Source organism: Echinops telfairi, unplaced genomic scaffold (genome assembly GCF_000313985.2).
Source record: "Echinops telfairi isolate 266 unplaced genomic scaffold, ASM31398v2 ScPeMD7_23;HRSCAF=83, whole genome shotgun sequence".
Lineage (NCBI taxonomy): Eukaryota > Metazoa > Chordata > Mammalia > Afrosoricida > Tenrecidae > Echinops > Echinops telfairi.
This window is the reverse complement of record NW_022103920.1, coordinates 87,317,574-87,338,550: the sequence shown is the minus strand read 5'-3', so window position 1 is coordinate 87,338,550 and position 20,977 is coordinate 87,317,574. Positions and strand designations below refer to the sequence as shown.

Here is a 20,977-nt window from a genome sequence, read left to right as displayed (position 1 = left end):
TGGAGTTAATTAAAAATGAAAGTACGCTATCACCGTTTCATTTATAACATTTCTAGAGGATATTGTTCAGATCACAGTGACTTCGTTTGTTTGTAAAAATCTGCTTGTGGCTCTTGAAGACTTTGTAAATTGCTGTGAGGGGCGGCATGGGCTCTTCCATGGCAGAAGTTTGCCGAGGCCTGCCGTAGATGCTCTAGTTACCTACAGGGACAGGATGGGCAATGATCGCCCACAGGGACAGGAGCCCAGGTTGTCAGTCAATTCCCAGGGGCCGTTTGTTTGGGCAGGACCGATCAATTCCCTGAGGCCATAGTCAACAGGTGCAAGGTCACCCCACCCCCAGGACACCAAGAAAAGTATACGTCTTCATGGTCTTTGGGGGTCACTGGCTCAGTAGTTGAGACCACTGAATCGGCTGGTTAAAAAAAAAAGAGTGTTTCTGAAGATGGGAGCAAAGAACAGCATGAAGCTTTTGTAACCCACAGTGTCATTTGTGCACGGGAAAGCCCTGGGTCCTGTATGAGATGATCACCCCCTCCCTCCCCACCCCTGACTGGTGCACCTCCAGAATCAGCTCCCTTCTCTGTAAAGAGAGGGAAAGGCAGATTGCCTGTAGACACCAGTACACACACGACTGTAGCCACGGTAAGTGGAACTAGCTCAGGGTAAAGTAGCCAGTGGACTGGATTCAGGGCATGTGGATGGCTCCAGAGTCCTGCTCGAGGAGGGGCTAAGCATACGCATGTGATCCACAAGACCAGCAGTTTGAAACCACCAGCCGCTCCTCTCGGAAGCTCACAGGGACAGTACTACCCTGTGCTTCAGAGTGACATTGAGTCAGCTTGGACTCAATGGCCGTGAGTTTATCTTTGTTTTGTTGGTGAATGGTCATGACCATGAGTCCTGGCCTTTAGCCCTTTGCACAGACAGTTGGTGGTGAATCAGCCAAGGGCATAAGGAGCAGAGGCTGCTGCTGGGCGAAGTCCTCTGTAGGAGAGCCCTGCCATCCGGGCTCGCCTCCAGCCTTGGACACTGACCTGTTTCTCTCACGGCAGCCCTTCCCTCTTTCCCGCTGGGGACCAAGGAGCAGCTGCTCTTGCACAAGGTGGAAGGAGAGCCGCATTCTTTACTCTCTATGTACCTCAGGCAAATTTAAAGTCACTGGGCATGAGTTGTACTGCTAACTACAAGTTCAGCAGTTCGACACCACCAGCCGCTCCTCAGAAGAAAGACAGGGCTTTCCACACCCATAAAGAGATACAGTCTTGGAAACCCACAGAGAGCAGTTCTACCCTGTCCTATCGGGTCACTATGAGTCGGAATCAACTGGGTGGCAATGATTTTCTTTTCTGCAGGGGGATGTGGGGTGGGGGAAGGGGAAAGGGCTGTATCCAGATATGTATTCATGGGAATAGGAACTAATCACGTGCAGCAAGTGACTCTGTCGAGGTCATAGGGGTTGACTACTTACTTTACACGAGGACCTGATAACTCTTTCAGGAACACGATACAGTCCTGCAAAGCTCCAGGGTGACAGAGTGGGCTCCCGGACCATGCTGGGGCCTGCTAGGGCATGGCTGAGGATCTGGAACGTCTGGAACCCTGGTGGGGTAGTGGTTACAAGTTGGGCTGTCATCTGCAAGGAGAGTAGTTCAAAACCACCAGCCGCTCCTTGGGGGAACAGCGGTGCTTTCTACGACAGTGGCGTCTCAGACACCCACAGGGGCAGTGCTACCCTGTCCTGTAGGGTCGCTGTGAGCTGGCATCCGCTGGGTGGCAGTGAGTTTATTGTTTGGGTTTTCTGGCGTCCACAGCTGTTTCTCCTGAGCTGCTCCCCTCAGCGATGGGCCGGCCCCCTCCTCCGCCCTTTGCTCCACAAAAAAATCAAATCAACTAACAAAACCCGTTGCCATGGAGACCACGTGAGTGTCTGAGACCTGTTTTCGAGGGCCGAGTTTTCAAGCCCATCACCTGGCCTTTCTACTCAGGGAACTCTGGGTAGGCTTGACCGTCTAACCTTTCCGTTATCAGCAGAGAGCAACGCCACCTGCCCTCACCTCCACCGTCAGTGGCGCTCTCGTCCGTCATGCGCTCTGTTGAACAGTTCAGCCTTTGCACTGATTTTGATGCGAAACGTGGCGTCACTAGACAAGCTTGCAAGATGAGACGGACTTCCGGAGCAGCTGTGAGTGTTCCCTGCCCCTCTCTCCTCCTCGTTCTCCCAGCGGAGCCGGAGCCGTGAGGTCTCCAAGCGCGCACCACACCTGGAAATGGGCCGGCGTGGAGGCTGCCTGCGTGTGGCTGAGCAGGTTCTCAGCGTCCTGGTCGTTCCCCCCCAGAGGGCAGTGCCCTCAGAGTGTGGGGCTTGCTGAGACCTGAGGTGGCCATGCACCTACCTCAGGGGTTCTGGTTTCTGTGTTAGGTCACCGAATCTGAACTCCCATAGGTGCAAGGGTGCTCCCATTTTACAGGCAAAGCAATGGAGGCATTTACTGGTTAAGTAGTTTATTTCCCTACACTTTTAAGAAGCAAAACTGAGATTGAGGGCCGTGTTTATGGCCCAAGCCCTGATCTTTAGACTGTTTACCTTAGAAGATCAACCTGATCTCCCCTGTCTCATGTTCTAAACACCCTTCCATCGAGTCAGTCACGACTCATAGCCACCCTCCGTGGGTTTCTGAGCCTGTGCGTCCAGTAGAAAGACCAGTCTTCCTACCGAGAAACTGATGGGTGGTTTCGAACTAATGACCCTGAGGATCGCAGCCCAACGACACCACCAGGGCTCCTATGTCTGAACAGTGCACCTGAAAAGCAGCATTGTGGAGGCTCCTAGGAGCCCCGGTGGCATGGTGGTTATGCCTTGGGCTGCAATCTGCAAGGTTGGCAGTTTGAAAACCACCAGCTGCTCCACAGGAGAACGATGGGGCTTTCTACTTGAGTTAAAGAACACAGTCTCAGGAACTGCCAGGGGCAGTGTGGGTCGCTGTGAAATGGCGTCGACTCGGCGGCAGTGAATTTGTTTTTGTTTTGTTCTAGTCCCATAAAGAGGTACAGTCTCAGAAACCCACAGGGCAGTTGTCCCTGTCCTGTAAGGTCACCACGCGTGAGTCAGCATCGACTCGATGGCTGTGAGTTCGGTGATGGAAGTTCAGGGATGGGGTGCTAGTCTGGGTAGACTAAAGAAACAAATTCATAAACACTCCTTTTATGAGAGTGTTTTATAAAGGGTAATTGTACATTAAGCATCCCAACCCAGTATTGTCCAAGCCCATAGGTCCGACATTAGCCCATGTGTCTGACATCAATCTGCAAAATCCTCCTCAAACGGTTAAAACACATGCAATGACACCGACTGCAGGAGGAAAGCTGAATCTGTGAGCGTGGTGTAAGCATCTCAGCGCTGGCAGGGGTCTCCGCTGAGCTGCTCCAGCACCCAGGGCTGCATCAGGGTAGGCCCATGTGGCTTCTCCTCAGGGATGTCTCGCAAGAAGTGAGTCTTCCCAGCTGAGGCAGAGAATGAGCCAAGGCAGCTGCACACGGGTCTGACCATCAGAGAGCAAGAGACCAGACAGGCGAGGCTTGCCGAGCCATTGTCTCCCGGCCCTTCAATTAATCCCACATGTGTTCACTGGCCAGGTTGCCACGATAAACCTTAACGATCAGAGATGGCTTCTCAGAGCAGGCCATTTAGATGGATTTGTTAAGACGATGAAAGGTCCACAGTGTACCACAGGTTGAAAGCGATTCCATTGTGACACACTTAGAGTTGTGTATTAACACACTTAGAGTTGTGTATAAACAATACTCCCCGCCCATTCTATCAATTCCACTAAATATAGCCTGATCTGCTTTGTGAATGTGTGAGAAAATCCCTCCCCCGACCTTACCCCACCTCCACCCCTTGCTGGGTTTTGCCAAATACCCAGAAGATGGTTGTTCTCAGTTGCCCCTGAGTCGATGCCAATTCATAGCGACTCCGTGCCCGGCAGAGACAGAGTGAAATGCTGCCCCATCCTGTGCCCTGCGTGCAGTCTCTGCCACGCCCATCCATCTGCCTGAGGCTCTTCCTCTTTTTACACCAACCCTCTACTTTACCAAGCCAGACCTCCTTCTCCAAAGGACTGGCCCTTGGATCAACATGCCCAAAGGCCGTTTTCCCATCCTCGCTTCCAAGGGGCATTCTGATCCAGAAGCATCGTTCATGGTAAGAACCGAGACGCTCTTCCGCCCTGTGTTCGGACAGGGCAGCCCCCAAACAAAGAAGACCTCGCTGCTAATACCTTCGTGCCACCAGTGCTGGGTCCCCTGTGAACAGCCTCTGCCCTCCTATCCCCAGGCGCCCTCTTCGTTCCTAAAAACTGACCTTGGTGAACAGTCCATGGTTTCGACAATGAGACAGACGGACGCATTTCCACTTACTGACGTTTATTAGGTACAAAGAAAGGGCTCTGCAGAGATAAACATCAATAAATATAAAATACTTATGAGAGGTTGGGATGGGGCAGGGAAGGTCACAGCCTCTCGCATCGGCGAGAATATGCGGGGATGGTTGAATGCCTCTAGGTATGGACTTCTGATCAGGGGGTTAAGTTGTAATACTGTCAGGGAGGGGGTGGTGATGGGGGGCTGCAGCGAATGAGTTCCAGAGCCCATGAGCTCGGTGATGGGTCTCTGGAAGGGATGTGAGGCCGGATTCCTGAGATTTCTCCCTTGTGGTGACTTTTGGTGCCTGCTCTTCCCTTCCCCTATCCTTTTTTAATTTCCACCCGGCAGTGCGGCGCATGTGTGGATCAGCACCCTGCCGGGGTAGGCGCTCTACTATGCGGGTGGGTTGCCTTTGTCTAGAACCTCCTTAATCATGATAAGTAAAACCTTCGTGATCATGTTACCCAACTGGGAGGGACGTGGAATGGACACTAAGAAGTTCTGACCTTTTGGAAACATTCCAGAAGCAATTCAGCAGAGCAGTTATGTTCAGAGCTGACGGCCTACAAAGGCTGCTTTCCCGTCGATTTAGGGGGGACAACTTGGCATGGCTTGCTCCCGGGGAAGGGAGCTTAACCCTGCTCCATTGCTGCTACCTGGAGAGGAAGCACGGTGGGCAGTGATGTAGGAAGCCGGAGACAGCAGCTAGGTTTCTGCCCTGTGCTCGCCCAAACCTGCCCAGACAGCGGCCTTTTCTGGATGGCACGGACTGGGGACACGGGGTAGCAGTAAGGTGTGTGGACGGTTCCGATTCAAACTTATTTTTTTCTTGTATTCACTTTTCCTCCCTCCTTACTTCTCCTCTCCCCGGTCTTTGAGTCTGGAACCATTCTGAACACAATCCAAAGACCAGCTGCGTGCTTCGATGTTCGACTCCTTCCTCTGACCCAGAGAGGCCTGGTGGCACCGTGGGGTACATGGTGGGCTGCCAACTGCAAGGTCTGTAGTTCGAGCCTCACCAATGGCTCTTGGGGAGGAAGAGGGGGCTTTTGACTCCCGTGAAGAGTCACTGTTTTGGAAACCCACCGAGGGGAGTTCTACCTTGAGTGGGAAGTGATTTGATGCCAATGGATTCTGGGTCCCACCCAACCCTTCCCTCCAAGGGTGGGGAACATAGGGTGCAAGCAATCCACACTCTGTTCCCAGGCCAGCTCTAGAAAGAGAGTGAGAGGCGAAGTCCCCGGTCATCTTGGCCCTTTCCATAGCCAGGGGTGAGCTACCATCACAGGGACGGGGCAGCTGTCAGCCAACTCCTCCTTAGAAGGGAGCTAAGGCTTGCCAGATGGGTAAGTTCCCCGTTGGCGCTGTGGGTTAAGTATGGGGCTGCTCAGAAGGTCAGCAGTTCAAACCCACTCCCCTTTGAGGGGCTGGGGCTGGGAGTGGGGGCAGGACAAGGCTGCTTGCTCTGGTGAGAGTGGACAGGCTTAGAAACCCGGCTGAGGGTTGCTGGAGTCGGCTGACCCTGGCAGGGGAGTCAGCATTTCTTAAGGTTTTGCTTTATCACTGTTTTGGTCTTCACCTTTCCACGTCCTATTTTCCATGCAAATCTTACATTCCGGGTGGGGGTGGGGGTGGGGGAGACCTCTGAGATAAAAATAGTGATTTACTATGCATTGCCTATATTTCTAACCGGCAGGGAAAATACCGAAATACCATACAGTTCACCTCAGCCTGATTACAAGGATGGGGATGGGGCTTGCGAGGGGGCAGGATGGAAATTCACCATGGAGAACTGGGCACAAGGGGGCTGTAAACAGTTAAATCATTGGCTACCTGTAGGATGAATCCATTATCAAAGGGACCCTGGGGCATCAGTCGAGGGGCCAAGCCCCCTCCTGCCTTGATTTTGTGTCATATTTACATTCGGAAGCAAAAAAATTCCCTGTCCTGAGAGACAGGTGCGAGCATGGAGTCTCGTGCGTCGGAGGCTTCATGGCGGTATCATCGGTGTGGGGGCCGGGATACATGACTCGCTCTGAGCTGCATCCGTCGTAAGGCATTGTTTGTCTGAGTTTGCATTGGGTGCAACGAGAATAAAGCCATGCCAGTCAGAAGCTGCTGTGGATGCTGTGGCTTGGGGACTACCTGGAGATGAAGGTCTCCTTCTAAAAATGCTTCAGAATCTAGGGAGGACCAGCCTGTGAGAACGCGCACGCACACAAACACACACACAGTCATGGAATGGACGCTAAGGGCTGGGGCTCTATATGTCCTGGTCAATGACTGCCAGGCACTTTTTTTTTAAAGGAGAAAAATTGGTTTCGTTTTTAAATTAGGCAAATAAAAGTTGACTACAACACTGATTTAAAGCCTGTGCAAACCGCCTATTTACAATAAAGAAATGCTTCGGCAGAGCTCGTATGCCAACTGAAGTGCCTGGTGAGTGAGCTGGGGGCTGGCACGATATCCCGGGGCTCCCCGGGCCTGGCTTCCTCTGCCGTCTCACCGCAGCGTCTTCAGCGGGAGCTGTGGAAACACAGGGAAAGATGATGGGCGTGGGGCTGGCAGGGGCTGGGCATACACGAGCCCACCCAATGACTGGGCCCCATTGCTCTTCCCGAATGCCAGGCGCTGTGGGCTGGAAGACAGCTCCATCATTAGCAAGGAGCTCATTTTTTACCCAGGGGGTCATGGGTGGCAGAGAGATGAAATGAGGCTCCGGAGGACCTAACACCCATGTTTTATCATTTTGCTGTGATAACTATATAAAACATTTGCCAACTCAACAATATTTTACATGTAAAAGTCTGTGACATGGTTACATTCACAGTGTACAACTATCACCGCTATCAGTTTCCAAAGTATCCCATCACCAGTGGCCCTGAAGCCATGACGCTCCCTTTGTCCCTCTTTCCCTCCGCCCCTCTCCCCACCGGTCACCAGTACTAAGTTTTGGTTCTGTATATTTGCTATGTCATATAAAGAAGGTAATAGAGGTGTTTTTTTTGAGTGACTTATTTCCCTCAGCATGTTTTCCCAAGGCTCATTCATTCCTATTGTGGTGTGTATCAGTAGTTTGTTCTTCTTCAGTGCTGTGTAATATTCCACAGTATGCATATACCGCATTTGGTTCTCCATCTGTTGATGGGCATGTCGGCTGTCTTCCCTTTTTGGCTATTGTGAGCTGTGCTGCATGGAGCATTTGGGCACATGTTTCTGTTTGCATTCCCGTTCTCTGTGCTTTTGAGTAAGTGCCTGGTGCTGGGCTTGCTGAGTCATATGGTAACTCGATATTTAACATTTTGGGGCGCCACCAGATTGTTTTCCACAGCAGCTGGTTAGTTTTGCATCCCCACCAGCAATGGGCGAGAGTTTAATGATGTCATCTAAACATATGTAGCATCCCCATATTCATGTACTAAGATGCTCAGGAATCGTCGGGCCTTTGATGGTGATCCCAAGACAATGCACTGTTAAAGAGAATGTGCAGGGGCCACGATTTATGTAATGCAGCCCTTCTAGCCAAAGTCTCTGTGACTCCCACCAAACCACCGCTCCCTGCATTGGTCTGGGCAAGAAGGTAGGGGAAGACATGGTGATGGCCACGTTGGTGGGTAGAGAGTGAGCCCTCTGAGAAGCAAGAGGGGGGGATTTTACTACCAGCAAGAGCTAAGAATGGAGCATGGCCACTGGATCGGGCACCATGGACCATCTTGATCCAGAAGACAGCTGTGCCATCAGGGGAGTGGCCGAGGAGACGAAGCAGCAGCAGAGCCAGCAATCAGAGCACCAGACAGAGTGGTGGACTTCCCAGCCCACAAAGCAAATATATGGTGCTTGTGGGCAGGAGGCTTGTGCAGTGGGGTGCCAGTTAAGGATGGGCACTTAATTGGGGGAGCTGACCTTGCTGAGCCAGGGAGCTTGAGCGGCATGCCTTTGGGTTGAGGCTGACTTGGGAGTGGCATGCTCTTTGGGCTTTGATTGGCAGTCTTGAAGCCACTTTGTCACATGCCCTGACTGAACATCTCTATCCTGAGCATGTTTCACCTGCTTTGTAACCTGTTAGCGTCCTTCATAAGCCTGTACTCGTGACCGCCGCCTGTGTGTTCTGGTGGCCACTGCAATGAGTGATAGGACTGGGATGGAAACACAGATGTTGCTGGAGATAGAACACAGAACGGGACACAGGTGTTCACATTTCTACTGCCAAACTCCCACTCACGCGCCGATCAGTTGTGTCCTGGGTCCGTACGCCTCCCTTGGTGCATTGCTTGCTTTGACTAGAAACCTGTGATTTCTCTGGGCCGTTGCTTTTTGCCTCAGTGAAGTCAAAAGGCAGTCAGATGTTATCCAACTAGACTTAAAGAAAATGGTTCGACGGAGGGCCTCTCCTCAGAGGCTGTAAAGTCCATCCATTTCAAGTGGCTAGTGGATGGCCACCACGAGGCTGAGGACCAGATCCTCAGTAATGGCCCCAGGAGACTGGTCGTGGGGATGGTTGAGGGTGACAGACACTGACGTTGGTGATTCTAGCATGCCCGGCAGGGCAGTGAGGTCTAGTGACTCAAGAAGCACTGGACAAAGAGCCAGAAGAGCTGGGCATGTGACTTTGGGCACATGACTTAACCCTTGGAGCTTGGTGGGTTTTGTTCTCGTCTAAAGTGGCCATCTAGCCTCGCGTTAGCTCCAGCCAGGATCAAATGAAGAGTTCCAGAACAGGCGAGCTACCTGGACAATGTGAAGGGCCGTCCATGTAAATGTCAGGGTTTCTGATTTTGATGATTATTTTCTGGCTGCACAAGTAATGGTAGAAAACTGGGAACTTGAAGTGCACCAGGAACAAAAGCATCATCAGCCCCAGTCTTTCTGAATGAATGTCTGTTAACAATTTTGTGCATATTCTTCCTGCCTGCCTTTCCTATGCATACAAAGGTCTCCCATAAGCACGCGCGTGTACCTGGTTTCGAACCTGTGAACACTGGAGGAGGAGGATGGCCATGCCTGGGTTGGCAGTATGGAGGGAAGGGGGTTGCGTGTCTTCCAGCAGACGTGCGCTCTCCTCCTCCGGTTCCTTCCCTCACACACCACATCCCTCCAGGCTTGACACAGCTGCAAAGGGCCCCAGGTCCACGCAGCCCACCCTCTCTGTCTCACACAGAACTCGAAAACAGCGGGAGGCCACAGGAGGACCCAATGCAGGTTTTGAAAGAAACAGAGGGTCTTTAAGGAGGAGTCCGAGCGGGCGCTGGGAGATGCCATCTCTGCCTGGGTTAGGGAACACTTCTGGCCACATGGCCTTAATGAAAAATAGCATTTCTTCGGAGTTCACCTTATGCAGTACAAGTCCCTCTCTGGTTTCCCCTCCAGCTTTGTCACTTTCTTCTAGCCACCAAGATTTGAGTACGCTTGAGCAAACTTGGCCCAAACCAATGGTAAATAGCTAAGGACGGAGGATTACAAATAATACATCGCTGTGGAAGCCGATTTGAACATAGAGTTACCATATAGCCCAGCAATTCTACTTCCTGTTATATACCCCAAGGACTTAGAAGCAGGCACTGAAAGAGATGTGCAGATACCAATGTTTATTGCCATGTTGTCTCATAATAGCCAAAAGGTGGAAGCAAGGTGCCCATCGATAGATGAATCTAGGTAAACAAAATGGTACGTGGGTGTGCATATTATATTCCATTGTGGGTGTGCATGGGCACCCCCAATGTAATGCTATTCTTGAACTATCAGGAGAAATGGAGTTTGGATCTGTGCCATGCTGTGGGTGAACTTTGAAAACATGGTGCCGTATGACACAAGTCAGACACAACAGGACAGCTGTTGAATGCGCTCGCTTCTATGAAGCATCGGGAATCGGGAAGCATATAGAATGAACATTTGTCAGGTGGGAGGGGGCTGTGAGGAGGTATTTGCTGAAGGGATACGGCGTTTCTGTTTGGGGTGCTGTGAAACTTGACAACGGACAGTGGAGATAGCTGATTGCACAATATAGTGAATGTAATTAATGTTCTGGAAGGGTTGACTTCAACACGACTAACATGGCAAATGTTCTGTTACAGCTGTTTGATGGAAGGAAAGTGAAAGCCCCAAGGGTCCCAAAGAAAGCCCTGTCTCCTGAGGATGGGCGAGAACAGACTCTCCGTCTGGTGGACGTTCCCGGTCTTTCTCTTGGGCTCCCTGGGACATCATCGTGAGCAGAGACCTGAGGAGTCAGTGGGGTGATTTCTGTGGGTTGAGTCAATGGGGCTTCTGGGCCGACAAACGTGGTGGCGATGAGAGGGAGGCCCCCTTCCATCCTTGAGGTTTATAGACGACGAAACAATCTGGCTAGACCAGAGGATGTATATTGTACAGATAGCAACTGGAAAAAATCCAGGATAGATGACTCCTTCAGACAAGTGGTGAGAGGGGCGAGGCCTGGAGGGTGAAGGGAATGTGGGGTAGAAAGGGGGAACCAATTACAAGAATCTAAGTATAGCCTCCTCCCTGGGGGATGGACAGCAGAGAAGAGGGCGGAGGGAGACATCGGACAGTGTAACTTATGACAAAACTATAATAATTTATGAATTATGAAGGGTTCATGGGTGGGGGGAATAAGCAACTGATATTAAGGGCTAAAGGAGAAGGCAAATGTTTTGAGAATGATGAGGGCAACAAATGTACCTAGGTGCTTGACAAAATGGATGTATGTATGGACTGTGATAAGAATTGTACGAGCCCCCAATAAAATAATTTTTAAAAATGCTCTCCTGGAGGAGAGGGAGTCAGAGGGACAACAAACAGTTGGCTGCTCAGGGGAAAGCATCCTCTTAGCCTTTCAACATGCTTGGAGGAAAATTCCTGGGTTTAACAGAGCCCTGTTACCTGAGAATTTCTGCCTTTGATGTCATCCGGGGGCTGCCCCATCACCTCGGCTGGGTGCCAAGGACCAGGAGTGCGGCCTGAAAGAAAGAGGAACAAGCTCACCATCCACTGGCCCAGGGCTGGCTGACCGCCTTCTCTTCCGGGAAGGAGCTTCAGCTCTGCGACTACCACTTAAAGCAACAGCAAAGGGGCCGGGCCAGGGATCACAAGAGACCCTCTGCCTGAAACCTGTGGGCTTCCTTCTGTGTGTTTCCAGCCCGTCTCCTATGGCACAGAGACGCCGTGCCAGACACGCTTTGGGTGGAACAAATGATTAAGGCCCATCTTCTAAATGCAAGAAATCTGGTGGTGCTATGGGTTAGACAATGGGCTGGCAACCACAACGGCACTGGTTCAAAGCCACTGGCCACTCCCATTGGAGAAAGATGAGGCTTTCTGCATCTGTAGAGATGTATAGCCTAGGAAACCCTGTATAGGTTTGCTATGAGTCGGAATCAACTCAGTGGCCGTGGGCTTATGTAAGTGAAGGAGCCCTGGTGGCTTTAAGGGTTAGGGGATAGGTTGTTAACCTCAAGGTTAGCAGTTCAAATCCACCAGCTTCTCTGTGGGAGGAAGATGAGACTTTCTGCTCCCCTAAAGATGTATAGCTTCAGAAACACCATGAGTCAGAATCAACTTGATGGCAGTGGGTTCAGTTTGGGGAGGTGGCATTTAAATGATGATCCTGCAGGTCCTGGGCAGTGTTTCATTCTATTAAACACATGGTTGCCAGGAGTTTGGACCTACTCCACAGAACCCGATAAGACTATCAGCTAAATGGAGTCCTTTGGTGGTAAAAACGGAGTCCTTTGGTGCTTAGGTACTACCTGAAAGATCGGAGGTTCAAATCTACCCAGAGGCATCTCAGAAGAAAGTTCTGGTGTTCTACTTTGGAAAAATGAGCCGTTGAAAACCTTGCAGAGCACAATGCCCTGACACACATGAGGCATCAGCGCATGAGAATGGGGTCATCATCACTGGTTTGACGACGACTAGTTTCGTCATCTAAATGTACACGAACAACGCAGCAACAGCAACCCGAACCCCGCTGCACCCTCAGCTCCGACTCACAGCGACGACGACGCTGTGGGACAAAGTCGGCCTGCCCTGTGGGCTTTCCAAGGCTCGAACTCTCAGAAGCAGACTGCCTCGTCTTACTCCCATTAAGCAGCTGATGGGTTCAAACCCCAACCTTTGAGCTAGCAGCTCAGCGCTTAATCACTGTGCCACCAGGTCTCTGTCAATGCGTGTCAGTGCGTCTGAGTTCACAGGTGACATCATCTCTGGGCATGCTCATTTGCTCAATATTCCCACCACGCGTCAGGCTGGTTATAAGAGGAGGAGCAGATCTGCTGGCAGAAACCAGGAACCAGTTCCATGAGGATCTAACTCCTCCTCTCTGAAGTACATTATGCTTAACCACGGACACTGATGATAACGCAAACACACCTTGTACTTTCCCTTGGCAAGAGAGACCGAGCAACGTTTGGTGGCCAACCTGTAGGATTGAAGAAGACCCAGGAAGGGTTTACCAGCTGGGCTTGTTAGTAAAGCTGGGTCTCCTTGAGATCCTCTTGGAGCTCTTTCCAGCGTCTAACTGCCATTCCGGGAGCTGTGAAGTGGGGCAGGACAAAGGTGTGTGCGTGTATGTGTGCATGTGTGGTGTGGTGTGGTATGTGTGTGATGTGTGTGTGTGTGTAGGTGTAGAGAATAAAAGACAGAGATAATCAAGAAGAGGGGGACGTCCAGCATGAGCACTGCCTCTGGAAAGCCCGGGCACAGGCTCATCTGGAAGGACCGCCGCTTTCTCCCAGACCATGAAGCCCTGTGTGTGTGTGTGTGTGTGTGTGTGTGTGTGTGTGTGTGTGTTGGGGGCTGGGAGCAGGGAGGTCAGCAGTGAGCAGGGGAGACTGTAAGGAGCAAGGTAACCAGACAGGTACAGCCCACATTAGACTCACACTGACGTCATCAACAGGTCCATCCAGGTGACAGGGACAGGATCAGCTACTTTTGCCAGGAGACCAGTGGGGCACGCCATGTCCACCCAGGCTACATCAATCTATGACCCTATCCCATTTTGAAGTTGCAAACGCCCTCTAGTCTGCAGGATGATGGTTCATTGAATAGGGTTTTGCTTTGCCTTTTAAATGGCTTCTTCCTGAATGCCAGGACGTTCTTGGTATGGGCGCCCATTTGGGCACTTCTTGGAGCCGGGAGGCTGCCAGCAGTGTGCCCTCCCACAGGGCCATGTGGGGTGACGGGCACAGCCTCTTTCTGAGTCTCAGGCTCCAAGAGCTCAAAACCACACTCACCTCATATGTCAGTGTATCACATCCGAAGGTTGGGGACCCCTCAGAACATTGCTGTGCAAGGCTGCACAAGGGAATGAGGGTCCTTGTCTGGGATGGTTGGGGCAGGGATCAGCAAAATACAGTCAAACTCATCTTGGCATAGAAAGATTGTTGGGACACAGATACCCTTGCATTTAATACCAAGTGGAAAATTGGAATGGAAAGATAATGGAATTTGTCCACGACTTATTTTTTGAAGCTCCTTTATCTTGTCCATACAGGAGCCCTGGTGGCATGGTGGTTACGAGTTGGCCTGCTAACCCCAAGGTCAGCAGTTCGAAACCACCAGCGGCTCCTCAGGACAACGATGCGGCTTTCTACTCCCGTAAAGAGTTCCAGCCTCAAAAACCCGCAGGGGCAGTTCTACCCTGGCTCATAGGTCACGATGTGTTGGCATCGACCGGAAGGCAGTGAGTGGGTATATCCTCCGTGGCTGGCCTTACAATACAACAGTGAGGCCGAGGAGCGGCAACAAAGGCCAGATGGCTCCCAAGTGCTAAACGAGTTAGCCACTGGCCCTGTACAGGAAACGTGGGCGGACGATTGGTTGGAGTTGTTGTTAGAAGGCAGTTGTCGGTGGTCAGCATGGAACCCGTGTGACAGAGTACCACTGGCCCACAGAATTCTCTAGGACACCATCCTCCCTGGGGCAGATCAGTGGGGCTTTTACTGTGTTGCTGAGGAGCGGGTGTGAACTGCCAACCTTTCGGTTAGCAGCGGAGTGCCTCACTTCTGCGGCACCCGGGCTCCTCTGCTTTAGAGTCTGGGCCACCAACTCCGATTTCTCTAGAGACCGTCTGAGGCGGGTCAGAGGCCTCCCTAGTTGGGAGTCGGGGACACCACACCTCACTCCAGGTTGACTCTGTTCATTGTTCTAGAGGTGCTATAGCTCCTCGGATGGGTCTACACAGGGATGCGACTGGCTCATGCCACCGAGAGGCAGGGAGCCCGGCGTTGTGCGCGGCTCGTTAGGCTGCTAACCACGAGATCAGCAGTTCAACCACCAGCTGTTCCACAGGAGAAACACGAGGTTTTTTGCTTCTGTCAAGATTCTACGGCCTGAGCCACCTCTGAAGGCTCTACCCTGTCCTGTGGGGTCGCTGTGGCTGAGACAGACTCAATGGCAGCAGCTTCCTTTTGGTTCATGCTGTTGAAGCTTCTGCATGAACTTGGGCTTGGAACGAAGAAATGCACCGAGGGTGGACGGCAGCCCCGTTCACTCTCTGGTGCCAGAAGCAGGGCCTGGAGCCACGGCTTCAATTGGACCCCTTGCTGAGGATTTGCTCCCCCTCCACCCACCCCCGAGAGATTGACAATCATCTTCTACATTTTACCAAGCTCTCTGAGAATCACCTGGGCATCTTGTTAGAAGGTTGATTCTGTTTCGGTAGTTCGGGCTTGGAGTTAGAAAGGCCCATTCTCAGCAGGGGCTGGGACCCAAATGAGGCAATGGGAAGCCCAGGCCAGAAGATGGGGTGGCCTGCTCGCAATGGTCCCCAGGGGGGCTGCGGAGTCCATCTGGTCTCCTCTCGGGCCTCTGCGGCCTTGTGGACCTGCTCCTCGGGATTGTCTGGGCGCTTCTCTTTTCAGGACCCTCGGGGGCATAGTGGTTACTCCGGATGGGGGGTGGGAGCGGCAAACAGACAGGTCAGCGGATCTTTCCACAAGCAGATTGCCAGGCTCCTATGCAGCCGAGCTCACTGGCTGGGGTGGTATTCAAACCGCAGACCCTTCCATTAGCTGCCAAGTGCCATGTGTGAGCGCTGTGTCCTCACAGGGTGGCAGTACACCCCCAGCCAGTCTCTGGACACGCAGAATCTGTGCCAACCAGCGCACAGAATGCATCCACTATGGGTGGGTCTTCCCCAGGGGGTACTTACTTCTGGGGATCTTGCTGGGGTAAATCTTCTGGCACGGTTTATATTCATCCGGGGGAGGAAAGTCTTCCTCAGAATGGAAGGTGAATTTAGACTCAAAGTCATCTGCAGACATGGGAAATGGTAAAGTTTATTCCTGGGGGAGGGCTCTCCTGGTGAGGCCTCTGCCCCCACCCTGGGTCTCTAGCCACCTCCATCGCTGCTGGTTCCCGAAGACCAGGGGACGCAGGGGAGTGACAGGGCAGACTGTCTCTGCCCTTCACCCACCCTCAGCTGACTTCATCCAGTGTCTTGCGGGAACACAGGGCTCCCCATAACCCAGAGCTCAAGGTGGGGAGCTTGGTAGCTCCACACAGACCTGCAGAGTCCCCGCGACATACACACCCCTTGGACCCGTGGAGGGGAGCAGTGTGGGGCCGGAGGCAGAACATCAGTCCTCAGCTTGGTCGTGAGGTCAGACTGGGGCTCCCCAAAGTCCACGGGTTCTCCCAGAGCACCAGAATGTGGGAGAGGCGGAGGCTTATGGGCCTTTCCTGGCTGTGTCCCCGCTTCGTGGTCTGCCACGGGGTGTGTCTGGTAGCCCAGCACACACAAAGACCGGAGACAGTGCCTGTCTCTGGCTCGTCCAAAGTTTGGCTCTAATTGTCTCCCTGTCCAGAGGGCTTTCCTTCCACCCCTTTACCTTCTCCCTGGTCTTTCAGCTGATGAACTTGTTTCTCCATGGCAGACAGACAGACACGCAGACAAGTACACACACACACACACACAAACGTTTAAATGTTTGCCGTCCACCCTCTAATTAGCGTGAAGGGTGTTTTAAGTCACTTGCTCTCCTTGTTGCCAGCAGAGCTCAGCGATGTGGCTCAGAAGGCTGGGGGGTGGGCCCTGATTCTCCCCAACCCCTGGGGAGACACCCTACTGAAAAGCATAAGGAGGTGACTATGGGCTACAGCGAGCTGCCTGTTCTTCAAGAAGCACCCCAACATGGCAGCCCGGGCCATGCTGGTGTACTCTCTCGGGAGGCCAGAGGAGCGCACAGCCCCCTTGGCTGCCCTGTAGGGAGTAGGCTCCACCTACCCAAGATGTGTAAGCTTCCGTTTCTCAGCTGCTGGGTCGGGGTCCAGGCTGGGGCCTGCTGGCTCTTGCTCGAGAGCTCCGTGGTGGGGGATCTTGCAGGGGGAGCCGGGGGCGGATTTAGCTTCCCCCCACTGGTCCCTTGTAAAGAAGAGAAGCATGCATTCAGATATGGAGGGAGAAGGAAAGTGTTATAACCGATGTGAGTTATACAATATGGTGAGTGAAGACCTGACTGTGGAGCCAACCTTCTTGGGACTGAATCTCACCTTCCCATGCGGGCAAGTAACATCACCTCTTTGTGCCTAATCTCCTCGGGGTGCTGAGATGATGATGAAATGAGTTGATTAAGTGGCATGAGATCAGTGCTCAGTAAATGTGACCTGCTGTTCTATTACTAAGGACGGGGAGGCCCCTCAGCAGCCCACTGAAGACCCTCCCTTCTCCTTCCGGTCAATCTAAGTCCACCCAGCCACCACCGCCCACCACCAGACCTGCCTTGTACACTCAAATGTGCCCCCCACCCCATGGCTCCCTTGGGAGACTTCCTCGCCCTTTGCCACTTCCGTTCTGCTGGACTCATTTGGCAACCAGTTCTCGCTGACATCGCAATCCTCGCTTCGCTTCCTGCAATGAAGGTGATTACACCGGTAATATCTGTGCCACGAGGCTCACGAATACAGCCTCGTTCTGCCCCTCTAATTGGGCGGAAGCAGAAACCACACTCATTTCAGACATGGGAAGTCTAAATGCAACGGTCAGATTCATAAATAAAGAGGTCAGGCGAACGTGCATCCCCAGGCGCCGGTCCACAAAGTGGCAGGTGGTTTCCAAGACCTGGGAGCATCTCGGTTCCTCCCCTCCCTCAAGTCCTCACCCATGGACTGGTCTCTGGTCCCAGCCTACTCTCCTCCCCTTCCCCCAACACGATTTGGCCTTCCCTTCCTAGATACCAAGATCCCCAGGGAGCTATGTGTCTCTAAAGGGCTTCCCTGGAGACCGTAATTGCTAACTGAAAGGTTGGGGGAGCAGGTCTACCCCGCGGTGCCTTGGAAGAAAGGCCTGGTAATCCAAGTCGGAAGAATCAGCTCTTGAAAATCCCAAGTCGTTCTACTAGGACATACTTGGGGACACCGTGAGTTGGAATCCACTGTATGCAGCTGGTTTCCAGGAACTGAAGGAGTTAATGGATGGCCCCTGCACTGGACAGGAAGCTGGCCCTTCACGTGGCGGGGAAGGAGGAAAGGCCGTCACGCTGCCTCATCCCATTACCTTGTTGTGGCTGTTAGGTGCCTTCAGGTGTCCTGACCCAGAGTGACCCGGGACCCCGTGTACAACAGAATGAAAGAGCCTGGTCCTGCGCCATCCTGACGCTGTCTTAGGCCTGAGCCCACTGTCGCCGCCACTGTGCCCATGTCTCATTGAGGAGCTTCCTCTTTCTTGCTGCCCCTCTACTCTACCAGGCAGGACGTCCTTCTCCAGGGACTGGTCTCTCCTGATAACATGTCCAAGGCACGTGAGACAAAGTCTCGCCATCCCTGCCTCTAAGGCTCCCATTAACTTAGAGCTAGCTTAAAGGATGGATGAAAAGGTCAGCTCTTGGAGTTAGCACAGTGTTTCCCAAAGCAGTGGTCCAGCCCCCTTGGGGGTGCTAGAATTATCTAGGGGGAGGGGCTGCAAAAGCAAATACATACACTTAATCCTAGATTATGGACAAATGTTTTCATTCTTCTGGGGCCATGGAATCATTTTTGTTTTCTGGAAAGGGGGGCAGTAGGCCAAAAACGTTTGGAAACCTATGAGCGGCTGATCACGCACCCTGTTGGCACGCATCGGACTGAAAGCTTGCGTGCTGAGGGCAGGGTGTACACTTAACACTGAAGACCCCACGCCGTGTGAGACCTCAACTTCAGGAGCGAGTATGTCGACGACAGCTCTACAGTCTTCTCCTTCTAACAGAAATTCAGCCACTTTCTTCCTTTGTCAAGGTTGATGACTTCCCTCCCTGACTCCTCCTGGAAGTCCTTCTGACTTTCCTTACAGCGTTCGATCAATTTGAAAACGATTGTTGCCAGTCTTCAATGACTTGGGAAAATGCCCATTGTCTTAGGTTTAAAAAAAAAAAGTAGTATTAGCTCTGATCCAAAAATATTCGTTGTTCCCCATGGCCTAAAGAATGTATATATAAAGCCACCCTAAGGAGACCCAGCGGGTCACTGAGCGCATGTGCCGGCAGTCATCCACTGTGGATGCATGGGTAAATCTGCTGCACAAAACGTCTCTAAAGTTTGAAAAGCGAGGCTGTTCCACGTTGAGCACTAAGTACACCTGACCCAAGCCAGGCTACTTTCAATCACCTCGTATGCAGGTGAGAGTTGGACATGGAATAAGGCAAATCGAAGAAGAATCAGTGCATTTGAATTATGCTGCAGGCAACAGATCCTGAAGGCACCCGGACTGCCCAAAGAACACGCAGATCTGTCTCGGAAGAAGCACAGCACGCGTGCTCCTGGGAGGCAAGGATGACCAGGCTTCATCTCACGTGCTTTGGGCATGTCGTCAGGGGAGACCGGTCCCTGGAGAAGCACGTCATGCTTGGTAAGGTGGGGAGCAGCAGAAAAGAGGGGAGCCCTCCACAAGATGGATTGATATGGTGGCTGTGACAATGGTCTCAAATATAAGAGCGATTATAAGGCATGGGGCTGGGCAGTGTTGCGTTCTGCGGTACACAGGGGAACTGTGGGATGGGACTGATGGATGGCACCTAGCAACAACAGGTACTTTGTGACTGCTACTCATGTAAGTGTTCACATGTTTATGAGTGTGTTTGGGCATGTGGATTAATGTGTACGTGTGTGAGAATGAATGCTGTATGTCCAGGTGTATGGAGATGTGTATGTATGTTCCTATGATGTGTTTGGGGATGCGTATGTGTGTGTCTACAGGGTGTGTTTTCAGTGGGCTGCAGCATCTGCTGGTGAAGGTTCTCAGTGTCCTTCATAACAGAAGGGCAGGTCACATTTATGTGTGAGTCTGTGTGTATGCATGAGTGTGCATTCGGGCACGTGTGTGCATATGTAGTTTGCATGTGGGTGTGTTTATGAATGGGGATGAAAGGATGGGTGTGTATGAGTTTGTATGGAGGTGGATGGGTGCTTGAGAATGCGTGTGTATGGGAATGGCTGTGTGAGTGTGTGTGTGTACATGGGGATGTGGAGATATGTGTCTGGAAGTGGCTGTGTGTGTGTGTATGTGTGTGTGTGTAGGGGGAATGCAGGTGTGTGTAGATTTGAGTGCCAAGGGTGAACAGAGCCTCCCTTCTACAGGGAAATCAGTCCTGAGGACCTGCACTCAATTCAAAATCCACTGGCAGCTGGAAATATGAAAGAATGTTTCTTAATATGACTCAAAATAGAGCCCCTCACTGTTCTCAAGCCAACTGTAGAACTGCCAAGAATAAGGCAGAACGTGAACCCAATCTACTGACAGAGCCAGCCTGAAATAACTCAGGCAAAGATGCAGCAGGAGGCTTTGTTCTGGAAATGACCTGCACCCCCGGCCCCCCCCATCCTGCAGCTCAGAGCGGGAGTCCCCAACAGTTCTCTGGTGCTCTGCTCCAAGCACCTTCCACAGGTGACCTTACTCAGTCCCCACAGCCCCCACATGCGGTGGCATAGCTGCCCCACTTCACCGACGACGTGGAGGAAGCATGGAGAGGCTGAGTGATGCCCAGGAGCACACAGCTCGGAGTTGGAGAGGGAACCAAGGCTGCGTGTTCAAGGACAAGTCTCTTAGCCTCCCTCAGCTTCTTGTCTCTAAAACGCAGGCCTCAACAGTGAAGCCCGCACAGCTGCACATTTTCACTGTGCCCTAGGTGGGGCGCCTAGCTGCTCACTCGCCTCTGGCTGCACCAGGATTCCAATGAGCCCTGCCGCTGCCACTGCTGCCCTTGCCCTGGGCTAGAGGGGGCCGCTTACCTGGGCCTCGGCCCGGTCTCTTCTTCTGCAGGAACTGAGGTCCCGGAGGGGCTGGTGGTGCGGGCAGGGCCTGCACCGCGGGCTTCTGGGGCTGAGCCTGGAAGCTAGGAGACTTGGGGGGCAGTGGGGGTGGTGTTTCACTGCTGCTGTTTGCACCTGGCAGAGGGGGTGCAGGCACAGAAGACCGAGGGGGGCAGGAGGCATAGAGGGGGAGCGAGGAAGGCAGGGGTGGAGGAGCTGGAGGGACTGGGGGCTCCCGAACATCTTGGGTGGGGCTTGTAGCCTCTGTATTGAGCCCTGGATACCCACAGGGTGGGAGGAGGGGGAGTGGGGGTGGGATGGGTGGGAGGTGCAAGGG

At 52.5% G+C, this 20,977-nt stretch overlaps 1 protein-coding gene across 1 annotated transcript; it reads right to left on the bottom strand.

Annotated features, from left to right (window-relative positions):
• Window positions 1–4,408: 4,408 nt before the first annotated feature.
• On the bottom strand, window positions 4,409–20,938 carry WIPF3 (WAS/WASL interacting protein family member 3; the record flags this gene model as incomplete). The annotated part of the gene is made up of 5 exons (XM_013004679.2): window positions 4,409–6,951; window positions 11,302–11,378; window positions 15,572–15,673; window positions 16,646–16,783; window positions 20,620–20,938. Coding segments are annotated over 5 exons (660 nt in total), but the record flags the coding sequence as incomplete, so codon positions are not given.
• Between the last annotated feature and the right edge of the window lie 39 nt (window positions 20,939–20,977).